This window comes from Erythrolamprus reginae, chromosome 8 (assembly GCF_031021105.1).
Source record: "Erythrolamprus reginae isolate rEryReg1 chromosome 8, rEryReg1.hap1, whole genome shotgun sequence".
Taxonomy (NCBI): domain Eukaryota; kingdom Metazoa; phylum Chordata; class Lepidosauria; order Squamata; family Dipsadidae; genus Erythrolamprus; species Erythrolamprus reginae.
This window is the reverse complement of record NC_091957.1, coordinates 15544640-15563147: the sequence shown is the minus strand read 5'-3', so window position 1 is coordinate 15563147 and position 18508 is coordinate 15544640. Positions and strand designations below refer to the sequence as shown.

General features: G+C 46.9%; 1 protein-coding gene across 5 annotated transcripts in view; it reads left to right on the top strand.

The window, feature by feature from the left end:
• The window catches only part of CEP104 (centrosomal protein 104), a 30971-nt gene that overhangs the window by 6408 nt on the left and 6055 nt on the right, over positions 1-18508 (top strand). For 4 of the 5 annotated variants that reach the window (XM_070759011.1, XM_070759013.1, XM_070759009.1 and 1 more), the window contains 13 exons: positions 905-984; positions 1088-1256; positions 2642-2800; positions 4379-4618; positions 5797-6000; positions 6727-6894; positions 8782-8955; positions 11537-11713; positions 14252-14458; positions 15659-15775; positions 15987-16023; positions 16959-17040; positions 17702-17810. In XM_070759011.1, coding sequence (XP_070615112.1) covers positions 905-984; positions 1088-1256; positions 2642-2800; positions 4379-4618; positions 5797-6000; positions 6727-6894; positions 8782-8955; positions 11537-11713; positions 14252-14458; positions 15659-15775; positions 15987-16023; positions 16959-17040; positions 17702-17810 — 1923 coding nt within the window. The remainder of the gene's footprint in view (positions 1-904; positions 985-1087; positions 1257-2641; positions 2801-4378; positions 4619-5796; positions 6001-6726; positions 6895-8781; positions 8956-11536; positions 11714-14251; positions 14459-15658; positions 15776-15986; positions 16024-16958; positions 17041-17701; positions 17811-18508) is intronic. The other variant, XM_070759014.1, reaches the window with a different exon arrangement.

The following is an 18508-nucleotide window of genomic DNA, read 5'->3' as shown; positions in this document are numbered from 1 at the left end:
CTTATTTAACCCTTTAACATATTTAAATGTATTGATCATGTCCCCCCTTTTTCTTCTGTCCTCCAGACTATACAGATTGAGTTCATTAAGTCTTTCCTGATACCTTTTATGCTTAAGACCTTCCACCATTCTTGTAGCCCGTCTTTGGACCCGTTCAATTTTGTCAATATCTTTTTGTAGGTGAGGTCTCCAGAACTGAGCACAGTATTATTCCAAATGTGGTCTCACCAGCACTCTATATAGCGGGATCATAATCTCCCTCTTCCTGCTTGTTATACGTCTAGCTATGCAGCCAAGCATCCTACTTGCTTTCCCTACCGCCTGACTGCACTGTTCACCCATTTTGAGACTGTCAGAAATCACTACCCTTAAATCCTTTTCTTCTGAAGTTTTTGCTAACACAGAACTGCCAATACAATAAGATTGAGGATTCCTTTTCCCCAAGTATATATGCCATATGTATACATACATATTACATGCAGGCACACAAAAATATACATTATCTACTATATAAACTGTACGTGTATGTACACATACACAAGTATGCACAATTACATACACATTCAACCTCTTTGACTGCGATAGGAAGAACATACCCAGAGCCCAGAAGGGGAAAAAAGAAAAACTTTTTTCTACCGGTTCTGCGTACCTGACCGTACCCGTAGGAGCCCATCACTGGTTATAAGTGCGAAAATGGTTGTGAATCACTTTTTTTCAGTGTCGTCGTAACTCCAAAGGGTCAAGGGCTGCCTGCATTTCAGGGTTGCTTTCATTCGCCTGCATTGTGTCCATTTTTGTCAAAAGTTCTTTCTTCTTGCTGAGAGGGGTGGCATACAAATCTAATATATTATTATTATTATTATTATTATTATTATTATTATTATTATTAATTTGTTTTATCCAGTCTGACAGGGAGAAGCTCATCGACCACTACCTTGGGAGCAATTTGGACGACTCGGCCCTCCTCGAGGGAAGCTACTCTGGGTGAGAACGGCCGTTTCCCTTCCCTTCCTCCCTCCCCACCCCCGCCTGCCCAGCGTGGGCCTGGAGCACCGTCCCAAACTGCCACTCTCCCCCTTCATTCCAGGAAGCCCGACGCCATTTCTCCGCTGGACGATCTGGCTTTTGACATGTACCAGGATCCGGAGGTGGCCCAGATCATCCGCAAGCTGGACGAGAAGAAGCACGAGGCCGTGCACATGGAGCACTACGACCACGCCAAGAAGCTGAAGCAGGCCATCGCGGATCTGCAGAAGGTAGCGGTGCTGGTGTGGCCAAGCCGGCAGGGGGGAGGAGCATGCTTGTGGAAAGGGACTCGGCTGCTCTCAGGCCCACAGGGTCGGCCTTCTCCGGGTCCCGTCAGCCAAACAATGCCGACCGGCGGGAGCACGGGGGAGGGCCTTCTCTGGGGTGGCTCTGGCCACCCCCAGAGATTCATACCGCCCCCTCTACCCTCCAAAAGGCCTTGAAAACCTGGCTCTGCCAACAGGCCTTGGGCCATTGAGCTCTGCCACTCAGCTCCGGCCAGAAGGAGGGAATGTGTTTATTGAATGAATGTTGAGGGATTTTATATTGTTATATTGTTTTATGCTGTTGATTGATTGATAGATAGATAGATAGATAGATAGATAGATAGATAGATAGATAGATAGATAGATAGATAGATCAGATTTCTATGCCGTCCTCCTGTGACTCAGGGCAGCTCACAGTAAACAAATTCAAAATATGAAGACTTCTAATATTAAAATTCTCTAAAATTCTCACTACTACAAACACATAGAAATCTAATTTTTTTTTAAATTTATTCTATTTTTATGCCGCCCTTCTCCTTAGTCTCAGGGCGGCTTACAATATGTTAGCAATAGCACTTTTTAACAGAGCCAGCCTATTGCCCCTCCCCCACCACAATACGGGTCCTCATTTTACCCACCTCGGAAGGATGGAAGGCTGAGTCAACCTTGAGCCGGTGATGAGATTTGAACCTCTGACCTTCAGATCTACAGTCAGCTTCAGTGGCCTGCAGTACAGCACTGTACCCGCTGCGCCACCCCGGCTCTAATTTAAGTTGAATTGTAAAACCCTTATATATTTAAATAACCAACTGTCCCCATTCATCCTATCATACTTCACCCATAGGCCAGGGCAGATGTTAAAATTGCAATGACTCCCAGGCCTGTCGGCAGAAATACATTCTCAAGGCCTTGCGGAAGACCGGGGCGGTACAAATCATGTTTTGTACTGTTGCTTGTTTTATACTGTTTGCGTTGTTTGTTCGCCAGCCAGAGTTCAAAAGAAGTTGGGCGGCTTATGAATGGAATGAATTAAATTAAATTAATTGAGGTCCTTCCTTTCTCGTTCTCTTCCGCATCCGAAATGTGTAGAAGGCTTTTTTCCCTTCTGGATGTTGAAGATCAAGAGCTCTGCTGTTGGATTGGGGAAACCCAGTTTCTTAAACAAACCGTGATTTAGTTTATTTATGGCTTTGAATGTGGACTTGAGGAACGGCCGAAGAAGCGATGCCCAGTCCATTCATTCACTCGTGTAATTGTCCACCGGACATTCGGGGACTCGTTCGCTCTGGTGTTTTAGAGGTTTTTCTCTCTTAACGACCAACTGGCCCCGCACGGGGCTCCCGTTCCAGGTCGGGGAGCGGCTAGGGCGCTATGAGGTGGAGAAGCGGTGTGCCGTCAAGAGGGAGGACTACGACCTGGCCAAGGAGAAGAAGCAGCAGATGGAGGACTATCGTCTCAAGGTCTACCAGCAGTTGGAGCTTCATAATCTCTTGGACCCAGAGCTGGCCGTAAGTGGGGCCTCCCCCCTCGGCACTTCTGGAAGCCAGCTGTTTGGGCTTTATAGGATTTAGAAGGTCCATGGTTGCTTTAGATCAAATTTGGCTACTTGAAGATGTGTGGACTTCAACTCCCAGAACCTGGTTAAATAAGGTCCAGGAGGGAAGTGTTTTTAATAGGAAAGTGAACACAAGAACAAGGGGACACAATCTGAAGTTAGTTGGGGGAAAGATCAAAAGCAACGTGAGAAAATATTATTTCACTGAAAGAGTAGTAGATCCTTGGAACAAACTTCCAGCAGACGTGGTTGGTAAATCCACAGTAACTGAATTTAAACATGCCTGGGATAAACATATATCCATTTTAAGATAAAATACAGAAAATAGTATAAGGGCAGATTAGATGGACCATGAGGTCTTTTTCTGCCATCAATCTTCTATGTTTCTATGTTTCTATTAGAATAATTTAGGTGACAAGGAGATAGGCGCTATATGCCACAGTGATGTATTAGCCACAGTTACTCAACCTTGGTGATGTGAACATGTGTGGACTTCAACACCCAATTCTAATGCATTCCTTTTATTTATTTATTTATTTATTGATTGATTGATTGATTGATTGATTTGATTTGATTTGATTTGATTTGCATGCTGCCCCTCTTCATGGACTCGGGGCAGCTCACAACATATGTACGATAATACAATTGGATCCAATTAATGTAGATGGTTAATTTAAAACATTCTAAAAAGTTAAACATCAAAAATCATTCATTCAAGCACAAACCACGAGTATATTAGGCATTCAGTGGCCAGAGGCTGGGAACTAATGACCCCAAGCCTGGTGGCATAAATAAGTTTTAAAATTCTTACGAAAGGCAAGGAGGTTGGGGTGGTACAAATCTCTGGTGGGAGCTGAATCCAGAGGGCCGGGGCTCTCACAGAGAAGGCTCTTCCCATAGGTCCTGCCAGGCAACATTGTCTAGCTGATGGGACGTGGAGAAGGCCGACTCTGACCGGCCGGTGGGACTTATATGCGGTCCCGTAAGTAATCTGGTCTCGTGCCATGTAGGGCTTTAAAGGTCATCACCAGCACTTTGAATGGCATTCGGAAACCATTTGGCAGCCACTGCAGTCCGTGTTTTGATGTGTATCCCCATTGTGGCTTGCTTACTCCCTTCTAATCCCTTTCTCTGCTGTCTCCCTGCTCTGGAGAGGGAGGGGAGAAAACAAGCATGGCTGGTGGGGGAATTCTGGGAGTCGAAGTCCCTCCATCTCCAAGTGGCCAAGCTTTCACAATATGGGTTTAGATAGCATTTCATAGAGGCTGGTTTTCTTTCCCTTGCCAACCCGCTCGCATCTCTCAGTCCTCGGAATCTATGGTCAGCTGCACAAGGTATGGACTGGCCACAACAGGATGTGTCAGCAAACACTTCCAGTGACTGTGGAGGAGTCAAAGGGCAGCCAATTTTTGCTACTGTGTAGAGAGAAATAAACCTCCGGAGACTTTGCCTCCAGATGTCTCTGGGGTTTTCTGAAAAGCCAAAGGGACAAATGAATGAACGGTTGCGTGAATTTCTCTCCTCCAATCAGATCCGGCGACTCCCTGACTTGCCCCTCGACCCCGTGGCTCAGCCCACCACGACCCTCCAGCAGAAGAAGCCCCTGCTGTCTACCTGGCGGGAGAAAGCCGAGCCGGAGAGACCTGCCTCGTTGCCCCCCGAGAACCCCCCGGAAGCCCCCTCGCCTGAGCCGGCCCCCTCGCACGCCTTCTCTCCCGGACTGGCCCGGGCAGCTCCCATCGCTGAGGAGACTTTCCCCAAAATCAACCAGGTGAGTTTGGGTGGACACTTCCCTGCTTCTTCTCTTGTCCCTTTTTCTCCAAACCCGGAGGTTGGGTGGTGGGGAGGAGATAAGGACAAGGCTGGACTTTCCCTCCGAGGAAGAGAGCCCAAGTCCCAAGGCAGAGATGGGAGGTCCTTCCTTCCTTCCTTCCTTCCTTCCTTCCTTCCTTCCTTCCTTCCTTCCTTCATTCATTCATTCATTCATTCATTCATTCCTTCCTTCTCTCTCTTCCTTCCTTCTCTCTTCCTTCTTTCTTCCCTTCCTTCCTTCCTTTTTTCTTTCTTCTCTCTCTTTCCTTCCTTCTCTCTCTTCTTTCTTCCATTCTTTTTTCCTTTCTCTTTTTCTCCTTCCTTCCTTCCCTTTTGTCTCCTTTGCCTCTCTTTAACCCTCCTTTCCTTCTTCCTCAAATACCAAGTTCTTGTGGGAGAACTTTTTCAACAATATTATCCTGCCCTTCACATTAGCATTAACCTTCACACTTATATATCGCTTCAGTGTGCTTGACAGCCCTCTCTAAGCGGTTTACAGAGAGTCACACTCTTTCCCCTAACAATCTGGGTCCTCGTTGGACCCACCTTGGAAGGATGGAAGGCTGAGTCAACCTGGTGAGATTCGATCTGCCAACTGCTGGCAGCCAGCGATCAGCAGAAGGAGCTTGCACTACTGCGCTCCAACCACTGTGCCAGGGAGGGAAGGAGGGAGGGAGGGAGGGAGGGAGGAAGGAAAGGTTAGAAGAAGGAAAGAATGGGAGGGAAGATTTGTGTCCAGGGGCAGAGATGTGAGATAGAGCCTCAGTGGTTGGAGTGTAGTCCTGCAAGTTCTGCTGATCACCGGCTGCGAGCAATTGGCAAGATCCAATCTCAGTAGGCTCAAGGTTGACTCAGCTTTCCATCCCTCTAAGGCGGGTCAAAGGAGGGCCCAGGTTGTTGGGGGCAATATGTGCTGATTCTATCAACCGCTTTGAGAGGGCTGGAAAAGCACCAGGAAGCGGTATATGAGTCTCAATGCTATTGCTGTTCTTGCTCTCTGCAAGAACCCTTCCCACTTCCCTTCCTTGAGAGTGCTGTGTGTGTTTGTGTGTGTGTGTCCCCGGGAGCTGCACCCTGGAGGGCATGAAACAGCTGCCCCCCTTTGATCCCCCTCCCCCCGGGCCTTTTCCCTCCCAGGTCGAGTTCTTACCTTACGACGAGCGGCCCCTCCCGGCCATCCGCAAGCAGCAGGAGGAGGGCTTTTCCTTGGTGGAGCCCGAGACGGCGGAGGAGGAGCTGGGGGACACGCCCAGGAGCGGGGTGGTTGGCGACCCGGAGCCCCTGACCGAGAAGGCCCTGCGGGAGGCCAGCGCCTCCATCGACGTCTTCGGGGAAACTCTGGTAAGGGGACGGTCAGAGTTTAGGTGGCGGGATGAGTCTAGCCGCCCGAGTCTATGGAGAGGGGCGGCATACAAATCTAATTATTATTATTATTATTATTAATAATAATAATAATAATAATAATAATAAGTGTTGCGAGAGAAACCCGGGAGCAAAAACACAGCACGTGGAGCCCTTTGGAATCAGCGGTCCTCAACCTGGGGGTCAGGGTCCCTTTGGGGGTCGGACGGCCATTTCACAGGGGTTTCGTAATAAATAGATTGTGAAGACTCCATGCACTGGGGTGCAAGAAGCAGAAGACCTTCAGGACCGCCTTCTGCCTCGTGCATCCCACTGGACGGTCAGGTCCCACAGTGTCGGCCTTCTCCAGACCATGTCACCTGGCGGGGCCTAGGGGAAGGGCCTTCTCTGTGGCGGCCCTGGCCCTCTGGAACAAACTCCCTCCGGAGATACGCCTTTGGTGGGAAAATGCGCCTTTGGTATTTAATCATTCCGGCCACATGATCCCGGAGACGTCTTCCGACAGTGCTGGCTCTTCTTCGGCTTTGAAATGGAGATGAGCACCGCCCCCTAGAGTTGGGAACGAGCAAAGCATGTGCAAGCGGAATCTTTACCTATAGAAGTGAGGGAAGGAGCCTGCCCCCAGGAGCCATTCTAGGCCTACTTTTGTGGAGTTGCTGATCTCCAGCCCCGTCCCTCTCCTACCACCTGCCTTGCTTTCCGCAGGTGGCCGGCGCCTACTCCAAAACCTGGTCGTATCGCGAGGACTCCTTGCTGGCCATCTACAAGAAGATGACCGAGGCTCCCACCAGCATGCCAAAGGAGGAGCTGAAGAACATGCTCCGGGGGGCCATCTTCCTCGTCGTGAGGGCCACCAAAGATATCGTCTCTTCGGTGAGTCCAGGTGGGAAACTGGAAGGTTGAGAGGCCCGGTCACCTGTTTCTCCCCCAAAGGCTCCTCCCCATCCCCTGCTCTCCTGCCCCTGCTTCCTTCCAGCTGACCCTAAAAGGAAAATCAGTTGTCTTCAGGTGGCCTTTAAAAACCTTGAAAATGACTCACCTGGAATATCATATTAAAAAAATATATTTGAATGGGCAGAACTAGACAGAATGACATTGGAACTAAACGATAGGGAGGGCTCGAACTATCATGAAGTATATAGAAACATAGAAGACTGACGGCAGAAAAAGACCTCATGGTCCATCTAGTCTGCCCTTATACTATTTCCTGTATTTTATCTTACAATGGATATATGTTTATCCCAGGCATGTTTACATTCAGTTACTGTGGATTTACCAACCACGTCTGCTGGAAGTTTGTTCCAAGGATCTACTACTCTTTCAGTAAAATAATATTTTATGAATGGTTAGAAAAAAGGTTAGAAAGCTGTAGAAAGGGAAGTTATATGTCAAATAGATATAGAACCTATATGGTAGGAAAGGTTCATATCATACCAAAAGAAGCCAGAAAAATGGGAGCATATTGCAATGAGAGCTAATAGGAACATAGTTGGGAAAATAGGCTTAACATTAAGCCCAAAATGAGCTATTGTTATTAAGAACCATAAAATAAATGAAAAGATAAAGGGTGAGCTGTCAGGAAAGACAGCAAGAGAAGAGGGGCTATTGGGTTTTCATTTCTTCTCTCTCCTTTTTATGTGTTTTTTCTTTCTGTTGTCATTTTGTTCTTTTGTTGTCATTTTGGTTTAGTCGTACAGTGGTACCTCAAGATACGAACCCCTCGTCTTACGAACAACTCGTGATACGAATCCGGGGTTCAGAAAAATTTTGCCTCTTCTTACAAACTTTTTTGGAGTTACGAACCGGCGTTCGGAGACTGCTGGGAAGCCGCGCGGCTGTTTTAAAAGGTGACAGCCGGGCGGCGGGGCTTCCCAGAAGCCTCCCGAACGCCGGTTCGTAACTCGAAAAAAGTTCGTAAGAAGAGGCAAAATTTTTCTGAACCCCGGGTTCGGTTCGGGAGGTTGCTGGGAAGCCCCCCAGGCCGGCTGCGACCTTTTAAAACAGCCGCGCCGCTTCCCAGCTGTCTCCCGAAGCTGAACGCGGAAGTTCGGCTTTAGCGTTCGGCTTCAGGAGACAGCTGGGAAGTGGCGTGGGTGTTTTAAAAGGTCGCAGCCGGCCTGGGGGGCTTGCCAGCACCCCCCCAAACCCCGAACCCGGGTTCGGGGGGGGTGCTGGGAAGCCCCCCAGGCCGGCTGTCACCTTTTAAAACAGCCGCGCGGCTTCCCAGCAGTCGCCGAAAGCCGTTTTTTTGCGGGGGTTTTTTTGGTTGCACGGATTAATTGACTTTACATTGTTTCCTATGGGAAACAATGTTTCGTCTTACGAACCTCCTCCTTGCACCAATTAAGTTCGTATCATGAGGTATTACTGTACTGGATGAGATTATAGTATTATGCACTGCTCAAAAAAATACAGGGAGCACTCAAAGAACACATCCTAGATCTGAATGAATGAAATATTCTCATTGAACACTTTATTCTGTACAAAGTTGAATGTGCACAACAGCAAGTGAAATTGATTGTCAATCCATGTTGCTTCCTAAGTGGACAGTTTGATTTCACAGAAGTTTCATTTACTTGGAGTTATATTGTGTTGTTTAAGGGTTCCCTTTATTTTTTTTGAGCAATATAATTATGACTGGAAATTACAAACTATGTACTCTCTTTTAAAATGTATATGAATTTAGTAAAAAATATTTTTTTCAAAAAATGTCTCACCTGGATGGTTCCGTGTTGCCGCTTCCCCCTTTAAACGCACCAGGTCTTCCACGCTTCCTTGAAGCTGCTGAAAATGAGCATCACGCAGTACATCCCCAAGCATAAGCTGGGCAAGCAGGAGACCATCTTCTGTGTGGAGAGGACCTTCCCCAACCTCCTCTCCCGGACGGGGGACTCCTCGGCCCGCCTCCGGTTGGCCGCTGCCAATTTCATCCAGGTCAGTCTGCCTGCAGGGAAACTCGGTTGGACGACGGCGGTTCAACTGGTCGGGTTTGTTTGTTTGTTTGTTTGTTTGTTTGTTGATTGATTGATTGATTGATTTGATTTGATAACAAGACAGCATACTATAATAATCCAATACTAAAAACAATTAAAAACCCATTACAGTGATCCCCCGGGTATCGCGATCCCGATCATTGCGAACGGCTATATGGCGATTTTTCAACCCGGAAGTCAAAACACCATCTGCGCATGCGCGCCTTTTTTTTCTATGGCCACGCATGCGTAGATGGCGCCGGGCAGATCAGCTGCTGGGCGGCTTCCCTGGGTCTTCCCCCTCTTGCTGGCAGGAGGGCGAGCGGCGGGCATCAGCGAGGAGTTTCCCCACCGCCCACGCAAACTCCTCGCTGCCGCTCGCCCGCCCTTCGCCCGCCCACGCCGTTCGCTCGCGCCGCTTCCCAGCTGAGTCCTGAAGCCAGAAGGCAAAGGCGAACTTCCGCGTTTGGCTTTGGGACTCAACTGGGAAGCGGCGCGAGCGAACGGCGTGGGCGGGCGAAGGGTGGGTGAGCGGCAGCGAGGAGTTTGCGTGGGCGGTGGGGAAACCCCAGCGCCGCTTCCCAGCTGAGTCCCGAAGCCAAACGCGGAAGTTCGCCTTTGCCTTCTGGCTTCAGGACTCAGCTGGGAAGCGGCGCGAGCAAACGGCGTGGGCGGGCGAAGGGCGGGCGAGCGGAGGGCGCGCGGGCAGGCAGGCGGGACCCGGAGAAGACCCAATCTGTGGGACCTAACTGGTCGCTGGGATTCGTGCAGCAGAAGGCGGTCTGAGATAATCTGTTCCAGTGCCATGAAGGGTTAACAGACATCCTATCCATCACATAGCTTAGAGACGGGTCCTTCACATGTGATTTTCAAATGTGATTTCCAAAATTCACTATATATTTTTTTAATGTTCTTGTCTAGTTTGAGAAGTTTTTTTTCACCTCGAATCCCTGTTGGATTTTGTATTTGGACCTTCTGGATACAATATTTTAAAATGAGGAATTGATTTCAATTCGGTTTCTTCATATATTTATGATTTCATTTGAATGTTGTAAGCCATTTCAAGTTGCCTTGTATAAAATAGAATTCTTTTTTGGCTGTGATTGGACCCATAATTAATTTGCCTTTGGTACAGATGCTCTCAGTGAACATAAAAGAAAAGATGCATTTGTCATGAGGAATGTGGAGGATAGAATAGCACTAAAGCCAGTGCTGGCAAACCACGGGCTGATGGGCAATTCTGTGAAAGGCTCCAGGTCAGCATGGCAAAGCACTCTGACCTGTACGACCTTTTGTCCTACGTGACATTCCATACATTTCTCCCTTCTCCTTGGAAGACATGCTTCCTTATCAGTTGCAAACAGCTTTGGAAAGGACCTCCAGACCTGTAGGCAATGGCTTTAAGCATCAACATAATTGATCATTCACTGTCCGCGAGGCAGACATGAGGCCCTCCATGCTTTAAACTAGCCAATAAGATTCTGTATTCTCTAACACCCAATGAGATGTAACTTGATGACTAATGGTACTGGATGATAATAAAAGGACGGGCCAGGCTTTGTCCTGAAGGAGTGACTTCCCAGAAGATGCAATTCTTGCCTCCTGCCTTCTTATTGCCGACAAGGAGCAACACTTAAGGGTTGTCATAGGGGTCAAATAAGCAATCAGGAAACTATCAATATCAATACAAATCTTAAGCATACATGCTACAGTCATACAGTCCTAAGTGGAAGGAGATGGGTGATAGGAATGATGAGAAAAAAGTAGTAGAAATAGAAGCCCAGCGGCCGATAAGGTCCCACAGAGTTGGCCTTCTCCAGGTCCCGTCGACCAAACTGTCGTTTGGCGGGCCCCAGGGGAAGAGCCTTCTCTGTGGCGGCCCCGGCCCTCTGGAATCAACTCCCCCCAGAGATTAGAACGGCCCCCATCCTCCTTGTCTTTCGCAAATTACTCAAGACCCACCTTTGTCGCCAGGCATGGGTGAGTTAAGATATTCCTTCCCCTAGGCCATTACAAGTTATGTATGGTATGTTTGTGTGTATGTTTGGTTTTTATAATAAGGGTTTTTTAGTTGGATTATTACATGTTGTTTTTTATCATTGTTGTTAGCCGCCCCGAGTCTGCGGAGAGGGGCGACATACAAATCCAATAAATAAATAAATAATAAATAAGTGCAGACTTAGTAAATAGTTTGACAGTGTTGAGGGCATTCAGAGAAAAAACTGTTCTTGTGTCTAGTTGTCTTGGCGACGCTTTGAGGGTAGGAATTGAAACAGTTTGTGTCCAGGATGCAAGGGGTCAGCAAATATTTTTGCCGCCCTCTTTTTAACTCGTGCAGTAAACAGGTCCTCAATGGAAGGCAGGTGGGCAGCAACTGTTTTTTGTATATAATAAATAAAGAAATCCTTCAAACGAATGGTTGTAAGTCGAGGACTACCTGCACCTCCTAAATAAATCCTTTTGTGCTCCCGATTGAGTCTCTTGTAGTCCCGGAAAGCCTGGCTGCCCCCCACCGACCATTATCCCGCCCTTCCTCTTTGCAGGAGATGGCCCTTTGCAATGAAGTGAAGCCCCTGCAGATCATCCCTGCCCACCTCGTGCAGCCCCTGAGGTCCAACTGCCCCACACACCTCGCCATGAGCCAGGTGGAGCTGGTGGAACGCTTGCTGAAACACCTGGGCACCGAGAACTCTGGCTTCACCGTCGATAACGTCATGCGGGTAAGGACACTGGCCTCCTACGGCCTCCGACTTTCCTTGTATAAATGTGTCACAGGCCTCTCTTCTTTTCATTCTTTCTGTCCCATCACAACCAAAACTTTCCTTTGGATGCTTAACAACCGGTGTTTCTCCATCTAGGCAGCCTCAAGATGTGTAGGCTTCAACTCCCAGATTTCCCCAGCCAGCATACTCTCTTCCCCCCCCCCATCCCCTGGAGAGGAGAGATTGCAGAGAAAGGGACTATATGTAAGAGAGTAACCCAGCCTCAATGGGGATACACATCAGAAGAAATGCGTTAGAATTGGAATTGAAGTCCCCACATTGCCAAGATTGAGAAGGGGGGTTTTTTGAACGGGAGGGGAGGGATAATTTTTTTTCTCTCCACCTTAAACATACATAGATAAAAAAAGGACATCCATAACTAACAATATGTATACAGTGTTCCCTCGATTTTCGCGGGGGATGCGTTCCGAGTCCACCCGCGAAAGTCTAATTTCCGCGAAGTAGAGATGCGGAAGTAAATACACTATTTTTGGCTATGAACAGTATCACAAACCTTCCCTTAACACTTTAAACCCCTAAATTGCAATTTTCCATTCCCTTAGCAACCATTCAGATTATTTCTCACCATGTTTATTTATTAAAGTTTATTTAAAAAAATATTTATTAAAGGCAGACGAAAGTTTGGTGATGACATATGACGTCATCGGGTGGGAAAAACCGTGGTATAGGGAAAAAACCCGCAAAGTATTTTTTAATTAATGTTTTTGAAAAACCGTGGTATAGACTTTCCGTGAAGTTTGAACCCGCGAAAATCGAGGGAACACTGTACACCATTTTTGGCTATGGACAGTATCACAAGCCATCCCTTAACACTTTAAACCCCTAAATTACCATTTCCCATTCCCTTAACAACCATTTACTCACCATTATTACTGGTACTCACCATTGAATAAGACACTTAGTGATCCTGATATTTATAAACATAATTATTTATTAATAATTATTTTTTTTGTTATTTATTTGCTATTTATATACTCTGACAGATTTTGAATTTAAATTGATTGTACCCCCCACAAAAAGGAAGACACACAAATGTGCATGCAGACACACAGAATAGCAATAGCAATACCACTTAGACTTCTATACTGTACCAATTCAGGGTGCTTTACAGCTCTCTCTAAGTGGTTTAGAGTCAGCATATTGCCCCCAACAATATACTGACTCTAAACCTCATTTTTCCTGCCTCAGAAGGATGGAAGGCTGAGTCAACCTTGTGCCTTGTGAGTTCCGAATTGCCAAACTACTGGCAGTCAGTGATCAGTAGCCTTCAGTACTGCATTCTAACCGCAGCACTACCACAGCTCTAAATTCAGATGAAAGTTTGGCGATGACGTATGACGTCATCAGGTGGGAAAAACCGTGGTATAGGGGGGGAAACCGCCAAGTATTTTTTAATTAATATTTTTTTGAAAAACCGTGGTATAGGCTATTCGCGAAGTTCAAACCCGCAAAAATCGAGGGAACACTGTATATAAAATTTGTCTTATCTAATAAACAATTAAGGGAGCATTTTAGCTTTCCTTTTTCATTTAAACGATCATAACTTCATCCCTCCAACATTCAAGCTAATTAACAATAAGATTATTTGGATTACAAGAGTCAAAAAATACCACTTCAATGCCTAACAATATATACATATAAAATTATTTATTGAAAAAAAAGATCACTCCAACAATTAAACTGATTAACAGAATTTATCTATTTAAGATAATATAAATCATGAACTACCTTAAGTCTGTGTCACATTATTTTTCCGTACTACCTCCGTTTCTTTTTTCATCATCCGGGTTTTTACCACCTAATTTCTAGTGCTTGTACCTCATTTCCAAAATGATTATTCATTTTAACTATTTTTAGCTTCCATCCATTCATAAAACTTTCCCCAAATTTTATAATAATCCTAATCATCTCCCTCTGTATCAATCAGATTGAGAAACTCTTGATTACCAGATCATGCTGGCCTATCTTGAGGTGTGTCCCCCTCCCCACCATCCTTTTTTTCCTGCCACTCCAGATCCTAAATCTATGATGGCGAGCCTTTTTTTCCTTAGGTGCCGAAAAAACATGCGCACCCACTATTGTGCATGCGCAAGTGCCCACACCCATAATTCAGTGCCTGGGGAGGGCAAAAACAGCTTCCCTTGCCCCCCTGGAGGCCGGAAATGGCCTGTTTCCCAACTTCTGGTGGGCCCAAAAGGCTCGTGTTTCGCCCTCCCCAGGCTCCAAAGGCTTCCCTCCCTCATCCTCTCCCAGTAGCTTTCTGGAAGCCGAAAACGCCCTCCCAGAGCCACTGCGTGAATCAGAAATCAGCTGGCCAGCACACACATGCACGTTGGAGTTGAGCTTAGGCAACGGCTCACGTGGCAGCAGATATGGCTCCACGTGCCCCCGTGCCCTTGGTTCGCCCTCCATGTCCTAAACGGTTGTGCTCGATGCTCAGCTCTGAGCCCGACGGGAAAGCTTTGCCGTTCTCAGTTTGCCACAGGAGCTCTGGAGCACCGGGTTTTCGAGGTGCGGGAAACGGCTCTCCGGATCATCTTGGACATGTACCGGCAGCACCGGGACCACATCCTGGATTACCTCCCGCCGGACGACGCCAACACCCGCAAGAACGTGCTGTACAAGACCCTCTTTGACGGCTTTGCCAAGATCGACGGCCGGCTCACCGAGGCCGAGCTCAAAGTAAGGGAGGAGCCTCTAGGGCAGGGGTGGGCAATTAATTTTGCCATGGGGCCGCATGAGAAATTGGGATGGTTTTAGAGGCCCAGATTAATATAATTAACTCAGTTCTACCCAATACTGTATATTATTGGGTAGAACTGAGTTAATTATATTATAAGCATATACTATATTATATATATTATTTATATTATATATATATATATATATATATATATATATATATATATATATATATATGTATAATTATATTATATATTATATATTATATTATAATTATAAATTAATTGCCCACCCCTTCCTTCCTTCCTTTCTTCCTGGTTCCCTCCATTTCTCCTTTCTTCCTTCCTTCCTTTCTCCTTCCTTTGTCAAATGAAGACCCAGATTGTTGGGGGCAAGAGGCTGATTCTGTAAACTGCTTATAAAGGGCTGTCAAAGCAGTAGGAAGCGGTATATGTCTAAAATGCTATTCCTTCCTTCCTTGTTTCCTTCCTTCCTTTCTCCATATCTCCTTCCTTCCTTGTTTCCTTCCTTCCTTTCTCCATTTCTCCTTCCTTCCTTCCTCCCTCCATTTCTCCGTCCAACCTCCACGGGCCGGTCACAGACAGCAGGTGGGCCGCCCTTTGCCCAGGTCTGCTCTAGGGGGATGGAGGAGGCTGTTTCCGCCTCCCCCAGGCACCACGAAAGCCTCTGTAGAGGGTGAAGAATAGGCCTACAGGGAGACTGGAAACGGGCCCCTTCCGCCCTCCGGGGGCTTCAGGGTGGCCTGCTTGGCCCAAAACAAGGTGCAAGGGGAGTGCTGAGCCTGGGGGGAATTGCGTGTGCATGTGTGCACATTGGGGGCGGGGGCATTAAAAACCTGCCTCCAGAAGTGGTGAATGCCCCAACACTGGAGGTTTTTTAAGCAGATGTTGGATAACCGTCTGTCTGAAGTAGTGTAGGGTTTTCTGCCTAAGCAGGGGATTGGACTAGAAGACCTCCAAGGTCCCTTCCAACTCTGTTGTTGTTGTTATTATTATAAATAATAATAATAACAACACACTTTCAACCCCTGAGGGCTGTTCTAGACGTTTCATGACCCAGCTAGGTGACGTTGTCATTGCTAGAATGAAGGCACGGGAGTGGGGGTGGTTGCCGGGAGTAGGAAGAGGAGGAGTGAGGTTGACCGGGGGCTCCATGGCTGTCTTCTGGTGGTCTCCACAGGCCCAGAAGAAGTCGGCCACCGAGGAAGCTGAGAAGGAGAGGAAGGAGGAGGTCAGAGCCGTACAAGGCCACGGGACGGCCTTGAAGGAGATACAGGCAGAGGACCCGGCTGACAAGGTATCATCCCACAACACCAAACAACCACTTCCCCCCTGCCCAGGGGACCCCTCCCCCATCAAATTGTCAACTGTCATGCAAGTTTCAAGGGGACCCAGTGAGATACAACCCACCCACCCCTTTAGTCTATGTGTCTTGTTAATTAAACTTGGCTCTCCACAAAGAGCCGGCGTTTCTGTTTCTTTTGACCTTCCTTCATTTCTTTTTTTAGGAAAAAGAGAACGATTTCCAGAAATCCAAGAATCAAGGTACTGTTTAGATAGATAGATAGATAGATAGATAGATAGATAGATAGATAGATAGATAGATAGATAGATAGATAGATAGATTGATTTTTTTTGAATATTTACATTTTTGTACTTACAGGTGGGTCAACATCCATATTTTTACATTCCTATCGATATTTTCTATATTTATACATTTGTACATTGTAATGTTCCATCTCTCACTGTGAATTTGCGTTTCTTTTTGTGTCCATTTGTACCACTTTGTCCAGACTGAATAATAATCAGAGTCCTTTTGGTCATTTAACTCCATAGTTGGTCTGTCCTCTTCTGCGCATTCATGTTTTTTTAATTATTTCCTTATCGTCGGGTTTCTGTGGGTTCTTCCATTTTTGCACGTAAGCAATTCTTGCAGATGTTACAATGTGTAGTATTAGATATTTTTCATTTTTAATACATGATCCTCCAATAATGCCTAATAAAAAGAATTCTGGCATAAATTCAATTGCTACACCTATTATTTCTTGTCGCCATTTTCTCAATTTTCTCCAGTACTTTTTCACTTTGGGACATAACCACCATAGATGGAAGAAGGTCCCCTGCTTTTTCTTTTTTTTAATGCTTTTATTAAGCACCTGAGGGGCGTTTGCCGTAACTGAATCCAGTTACACTCTGATTTAATTTTTAAATAAAAATAAGGAGGGAACGGATGGCTGTTTTCAATCAGGCGACCCCAAAAAGAGAAGCCTTTTTATTTTCAAATGTTTGGATTGTACAAGTAGTCCTCCACTTAACGACCTTCCGTTTAATGGCTGTTCGAAGTGAAGAACAGCACTGAGCAAAAGGGATCGAGGGCCGTTTCAGCACCCTCGAGGCCCTGCGATCAAAATCCAGACGCTTAGCAAGTGGGTTCATGCTTACGGAAGGCGCCCTTCTCTCCCCTTGCTTTCTCTTCAAAGCTGAAACATCCAAGAAGGCTGCCCAGCCCGTCCCAGCGGATACGCTCGATGACCATTCATCGGTCGTGAACTACTTGGACAAGTGAGTAGCTGGTGGTTCCTCCCTTCTTTCCCTCCCTCCCTCCCCTTTCCTTCATTTCTCCCTCCTTCCCCCTTTCTCTTTCCTCCCTCCCTCTCCCCCCTTTCCTCCTCTCTCTTTGTCTCTTTCTCTCTCTCTCTCTGGCCTTCTTTCCTTCCTTCTCTTTCTCCTTCTTTTGTTCCTTTCCTTCGGTTTTTTCCTCCTTCCCCTTTGTCTTTCCTCCCTCCCTCATTCCTTGCCCCTTCCTTTCTTCCTCTCTCTCTCTCTGGCCTTCCCTTTCTCCTTTCGTTCCTTGCTTTCCTTCATTTTTCCTCCTTTCTCTTTCCTTCCTTCCATCCCTCCCTTCCTCCCTCTTTTCTGGTCAGGCATAAAAAATTAGGACCACACCTGAAGCTCCAGCTAAGCTACTTTATGGCTTGTGCCATAAAGGCTACTTTCTGAGCCTTGGTGGCGCAGTGGTTAGAGTGCAGCCCTGCAGGCTATTTGAGATAACTGCCAGCTATAGCGGTATATAAGTCTAAATGCTGTAGCTATTGTTATTCTGCACATACAACACTCAATGAACGTTGGATAAGAGTGAAGGGAATTCCAGAGGGCCTGGACTGAGGCCTTTTTCCCAGGACGCGGCTCCCGTGGCTTAATTTGTCTTCTTCCTCCCCGCCAGCCTGTGCATCTTTTGTGGGGAAAGGGACGAATCCTTCACGGAGGAAGGGCTGGACCTCCATTATTGGAAGAACTGCCCCATGCTGACCAGGTGCGACTTCTGCAAGCAGGTGAGCTTTCCCCGAGTGGCTGCCCTCCTGGAGTTGGGCCTGCTCCGTCTCTGGGGGTTTCAGGAGAGGATTGGACCGGCTTTCAGTGGCGGTCAGAATTAAGCCCCTTGGCAACTGGCTCATATTTTATGACGGTCAAAAGACAAGCATAGCCGGATTCGCTTAACAACTGTGTTGCTAACTTAACAACCCTAGGCATTCAAGAACTGTGGCAAGAGAGGTCATAAACTTTGACTCATTTTACAACCTCTCTTGCCACTGTTCTTAAGTGAATACCTGCAATTGTTAAGTTAGCAACACGGTTGTTAAACGAATCCAGCTATGCTTGTCCTTAACTCAGCTAACAACTGCTCTGGCTCAGCAGTGGAAATTGTTGGGCTCAATTGCAGCCATACGTCAAGGGCTGCCTGTAAGGTCTTCTGCTTTGACAGGGGGGTGGACTTGAAGACCTTCAGGGTCCCTTCCGGCCCTGTGATTTTATGGCCCTCCTTTCTCGTGCCTTAGAACAGAATCACAGAGCATGAAGGGACCTTGGAGGTCTTCTAGTCCAACCCTGTGCTCGAGCAAGGGATGCTGAACCGTCCCAGTCCAGTGGCTGTTCGATCTCTTCTTCTTGAAAACCTCCAATGATGGACAAGCGACAACTTCTAGAGGGAGGGAGGGAGGGAGGGAAGTCCTCCAACGGGTTGGTTATTCTG